Source organism: Sinocyclocheilus rhinocerous, unplaced genomic scaffold (assembly GCF_001515625.1).
Source record: "Sinocyclocheilus rhinocerous isolate Xijiao unplaced genomic scaffold, SAMN03320098_v1.1 scaffold36, whole genome shotgun sequence".
Lineage (NCBI taxonomy): Eukaryota > Metazoa > Chordata > Actinopteri > Cypriniformes > Cyprinidae > Sinocyclocheilus > Sinocyclocheilus rhinocerous.
In genome coordinates, this window is record NW_015664459.1 from 1,925,880 (window position 1) to 1,931,740 (window position 5,861).

The 5,861-nt window shown below is 35.7% G+C and overlaps 1 protein-coding gene across 1 annotated transcript in view; it reads left to right on the forward strand.

Annotated features, from left to right (window-relative positions):
- Positions 1-280: 280 nt before the first annotated feature.
- cdh15 (cadherin 15, type 1, M-cadherin (myotubule)) overlaps positions 281-5,861 on the forward strand; it is a 16,882-nt gene continuing 11,301 nt past the window's right edge. The window contains exon 1 of the mRNA XM_016540874.1: positions 281-447. Within this exon, the coding sequence (XP_016396360.1) occupies positions 397-447 (51 nt within the window). The 5' untranslated portion in view covers positions 281-396. The remainder of the gene's footprint in view (positions 448-5,861) is intronic.

Here is a 5,861-nt window from a genome sequence, read left to right on the forward strand (position 1 = left end):
TATTATTTGAGCACTAATTCTCATGTTGTTTACTGTTTAGGATGGGTATTATGTGTCCTCCTTCAGTGTTCTGTTCTATATGTTCTGTTCACTGGAGGTATATAATTGTCACTGAATGGGTCATGGATTTTCGTACCTAGAAGTTGTGGGGTGTGTCCATGCCATGGGAGAGTGTTGTGGGGGCTGGGTTCAGGCGGCCCTGCACACATGTGCTGTCACTCAACTACCCTGCACAGACAACCCAGACTGAGAGAGGAGGAATAAGAGCTTCTAGTAGCCTGGAGACGCCTGTGTCCCTGCCTCATTGCAAATTTAGCTTGGACACTGTTGTCCAAGTCTCCAGTGTTGTATCATTTGGCAGTGATTCATTGTGAACAGTAGGGATCAAAAAGCCAGATGATGAAGGCTGTGGCGGTCCTGGGTGCACTGCTGGCTGTTGTGTGTCAGGTGAGTTGAGCTTTACATATTAAGTGTATTCTGTGGATTTAAACTTCAGGCTCAGTAAACTGTAAGTTTCACTGTAAAATATATCAATGTTAATATAATATTAAAATACATGATAGAATCAAACAATAAGCCCTGTGAGGTTACTATTCAATAACTATTTTTCACACTGTAAAAAAAAAAAAAGATTTTTGAAGTTTTGAAGAAGAAACAAATAAAATAAGCATAAATGTTAAATTTAAAATTTTAAAGAAAATACAATTTTAGTTCTTCTACTTCAAAATGTCACATTTAGTTCAATTTGAATTTTTTTGCATGTAAAAAAATTATGAAATTTAATATGTAAACATAATATTCATTAAATAATACATAATCATTCATTGTTTATCTGCAGTTTACAGTAACTTTTATATTTTATACTTGATGTTTATACATGCAAGAGTTTACTGTCATATCTCCACATCCTAAAACTCAATGACCACTTTTATGAACATCAGATGATTTTTTCCTCAAATGTTTGCTGTAGATTGTCAACATGGTCTTTGATAATTATAGCATGACTTGCTCAACACAATCAAATGCTAGAAACCTCAACAAAGGTGAAGCTACTGTAATTAGTTCTTCATGGTTTGCAATGGAAAGCAGTTGTGTTGTGCTTTAAGTGTTAGTTTATCTTGTTGGCTAAAGATTCAGTGTTTAAGAAGTGGTTACAGTTTTGACCTTGGGGCACATCTGCTAAAATCATCTTTAGTGGCGTAGTGTTTGGTAATTGATTGTTAACTTTGTCTTCAACTGGCTGAACTTACTAGCCGTCAGATGTATTATATTGTTGGTGGAAATGAATGATCTAAACACGCGTCATTTCTGATAAATTGAACGATGACAGCTAATGAATAATAAGAAGAGAAATACAGCTGGTTTTAACCTCGTTTGACGTTACGTTTCAAGGCCCCCTTTCGTCTGTCACTAGTGTAATCATGAAGACAACAAATGAGAATGCAAACAAAGTCACACTGTTGTAAATTTTCGCCACAATCACTGATCAGAACTGTTTAGATTCGCAATGGGACACAGATTCTAAAATGAGAGATTTGTCCTGTAGTTGCCCTCATGGGCAAGCTTTCATCATGCTATACATAAACAGGAGAAAGGTTGCTAGTGGCCGCCATGTTATTTATGAGCAATTCAGGAACAATTGCTTCAAAGTTACTTGGGCTTCATGTTTAAATATACTTTGGCCTTTTGGTTTAATCCAACCCCTTTTCCAAAGCATTAGCAATTAGCATTAGAAAAATAACTCGTTCTGTTTTCAGATGTGTTTCATTTAAGGCTTAACTTTGTCTCAAACTTTTTGCCTAAAGTTCTTTAGGAGAAATATAAATAGACGGACAATACATAAGTATTGTCTAAGAAAAGTATTGAGCTATAAAAATGAATGTGGGTATCTCAGATAATTTAGTCTTTCTCGTTTAAAATATTGCCACACCTTAAAGCAATAGCGTGGTCTTGATATGACGGTGCGCAGCTGTTACCAGATGCAGACTCAACCCCATTTGTCTCACATGGTAATCTTGGCTGCGGAAATAGGAGGCCAACACTCCCAGGCCATGCAATGAGCGAAACATTTGTTAATAAAGCAGCCAGTGTTGAGTTCATGCACCAGTCCAGCTGGTGATAGTCAGTCTAACTGGCAACTTTGGGTTTCTCTTAGTCGCAGACATTCTGATACCAGTTACTATTGAATATATCTATGTCTACTCCTGCGCCTTCCTTGTTTATCGTAATTCTAGATTAGGAAACCAAGACGGGACAGAGTTAATTGGACATTATAATTGTCACCGCCTGTTTAAATTAGCATGACATGACAGCATGGCCTGGTTATGAAGGTTCCATTACTGGCATGATCCTGGCTGACAGCAGGATCAGTTCTTGGAAAGAAAGAAAGAAAGAAAGAAAGAAAGAAAGAAATTGTAGTATGTGCAAATAATATAATATTAATGAAATAAAAGGACATTTAACATGCTTAAAGGGATAGTTCACCCAAAAATGAAAATGTGATGTTTATCTGCTTACCCCCAGGGCATCCAAGATGTAGGTGACTTTGTTTCTTCAGTAGAACACATATGATGATTTTTAACTTTAACCGTTGCAGTCTATCAGTCGTATAATGCATGGCAATGGTAACAAAATCTATGAGAGTAAAAAAAACATGCACAGACAAATCCAAATTAAACCCGGCGGCTATATTTATTTTAACTGAGTGTTTTTTTAACATTACATTTCAAATAAATATATTTCAAGTGTATCAAATTGCAACATCCTCATTACAATTGTGTAAGTACACATTATTTAAATACATGTCAAGTTTCCATAGAAATGACATTAAAGTATATTTTAGTTTAGAAAGAAAGAAAGGGGTGACCTTGGACACAAGGCACTTACTGGACTTGAGAATGACATGACAGAACGTGATCACCTGTGTGACCCCTCCAACCTCTCATCCAGCCCAGCATTCTGTCATGCCATATACTGTCTCTGAGACACACAGGATCACACATCCCCACACCAGTTAGCCAAGATGAACAAAATGCCAAATTTGGATTCATCCAGGAATTATGAGGTTTATATATACACGCTGGCCTTTATCCACAAAGCTAATTTTAGTTTATGTATTAATTTATTTATCTTCAAAAATTGTATAATGCATTGTACTCAACTATATAGACATTCATGAATATAACTCAAAAAAGCACTATAACTAGTTCAAAACTCTGTTGGACACACATGCTTAGGCCTAATGTGTTCCACACTCACTTAGTTTGTTCTCCTCCTCAGAAATGTAGCATATCTCATTCTGTTAGTCACGCCTGCACCATCAGTGCCATGGTTCGGACCAGCTGACCCTGCCATATGTCAGTGGAGCTTAAGGAATGCCTTACTCTGGTCAAAGTAGAGCTAAACTGGGATAAATGTGACCCAGAGAGCAACAACTGTGGATTTTTTTTCCCCAGAGTACTAAAAGGCCCAAAATTATTACACTTTCTCGGACCTTCATAAAACTATCATGAAATAAGTCTAGGCTATGTTTTGGTGGATAACTGAATGAGAGGTTGGGGGTTGCCACAAAGTCTGCGGATGGCACCTGCTGTCTCTGGGGGTATTAGTATTTGGTTCAGACAGTAGGGTATTTTCAGCCCTGTGACAGATTAGTGCTTCCCTTGAGCAAATGTTTTCACATACAGCTCACATTGCTCAGGAGACATAATGGAGATCTCACTTATGTCTCATTCAAGTATTTCTCCCAGAGTTGTATTTTTAAAAAATTCCTTACGAGAAGCAAAAATTGACGAATTTGAGTTAATATTAAAGTAAGTCAGATTTGATTCGCAGCCTTTAGTATTTGGGCAAATCTGAACTGTTTTTTTAAACATTGTTGAGATTTTAAGGAGAGAGATGTGAGATTACTGGGGCCTTTTTCTGAGGAGAAGCTGTGTTCATTTACTCTCCGATTAATTTCATCTCATTGCTTCTCTCTGTAGGAGAAACAAATGTTTAATCTTTCCAGGTGGACAGTCTAGGAAGTTCAGATAAGAATACACAGACTAAAAAGCACTCATGCATATGTCGTACATGAGGTGAGGAAGTACATAAACAGACCCTGGGTAAATGATAAGAGAAGTAACCAAATGTGCAGCTCTGTTAAAGACATCAAGAGACCTCCTGTAAATGCCACCCAGAATACTGACTAGTGTTTTCAGTCCCCAAAACGCCATTGTCATGTAAACGAACAGGCAAAACGCATAAAAAGTTTCCCGTTTTTGGCTGAAAACGTTGTCATGTAAACGGCCCCTGAATAACAACAACTCAACTGAAGTCAGCTGAAACTCAAATATCCAACTCGCCATGTATCCAGATTTCTGCTGGTTGATATTATGTTAATATGTATAATAGAAATTTTGACAATTAAATATACACAATAATGCTTAAAATAAATGGAAATGAAATTATTTTACAATATTTACACAAAATCACAAACAAAATATTTGAAAACCAAAAAAAGTAGAAAGGGATTGACCGTGATTTTTGGAAGGGACTCTAGTTGAAATGACCATTTCTATATTAATGCCGATAGTTGCAAATTAGCAAAATATTTGTTTGAACGATGCAGATCTATCACTAATTTGAACTGAACTGAATTCACCTAACTTCTTTCCATGTAAACATTTGCATGTTTATTTGTGTGTGTTCAGTTTAAAGGGGTCATATGATGCGATTTCAAGTTTTCCTTTGTTGAAATAGTAAAAAAAATGGGACTGTTGTTTGGGAACTGAGTCCTGAAATACAAGAGTAAACACCTTAGACTGAGTGTAATGCAGTACTACACTAGTAGAATGGAGAATTCAGGCTGCTCTAAGATTAGTGCGCTCTAGCAGGGTCTGTGCATGCCTGTGATGTCTAGCATTCTGCATGGGCTGCTCAGAGGCATGCTTTCAGGAAACAGTTCCACTGCTGCACCCATGAGGAAATCAAAGAACTATGACAGCCATCGCTGCTATTTAAGATTTTTATATGGTGATGAATTAATAATGATTTGCATTCTTAAATGAGGTCCTCTTAGTCTTTTGTTCCTCAAATGTGTCACACAGGGTCCAAAATGAACACTTACAGAGCGCCAAATGCACAAAAAAGAATTGCCTTTGGTGAGTACTGGCCAGTTTATTAATAACTCTTTTTAGGAATTGCAACATAGTGCAGCAGAATGTACAAAACGATACTTTGGACCTTGTTCAACTTTTTCTTTTATTAAACAAATAAGTAAATAAATAATAAATACGTAAAAATCGCACTTTTTTTCAAATTTGGGGAAAATAAATCATTAATCAATCAATAATCATTTGAAATAAAATACCCTTGTGATAAGGAAGTACACTTCAGCATACTTTTAAAAAGAGTACTTATGTAAATAATGTGCTTCAAAAGAATATCCTTCAGTACAAACTGAATGTAATATTTTTGGACACTTAATCACGTTAATTGCAATTAAATAGAAATGTTTTGTAGTTTAAATGTATATTAAATGCAATTAGTTGAACTTTAGATCGCTTTTTGACCCACTTAAGTATGTCTTAAGTATATTGTTATATTGTATAATGTCGTAATTACTACTAGTGTCTTTGAAATATGGTTAAACTGATGAGCATTTGTGGTAAACTAAAATGAATATCATTTAAAATGGAAAATGGAAACCTGGATATCATTTAATTATATTTGTAATTACCCAACTGTAATGATGAATTTGCAATTTAGTACAATTAAAATATAATCATTTTAAATGTAATGTTGAAAAACACACAACCCACACAAAAATGCTGGGTTAAAAAGGGACAAACCCAGCTATTGGGTTGTTTTGACCCAGC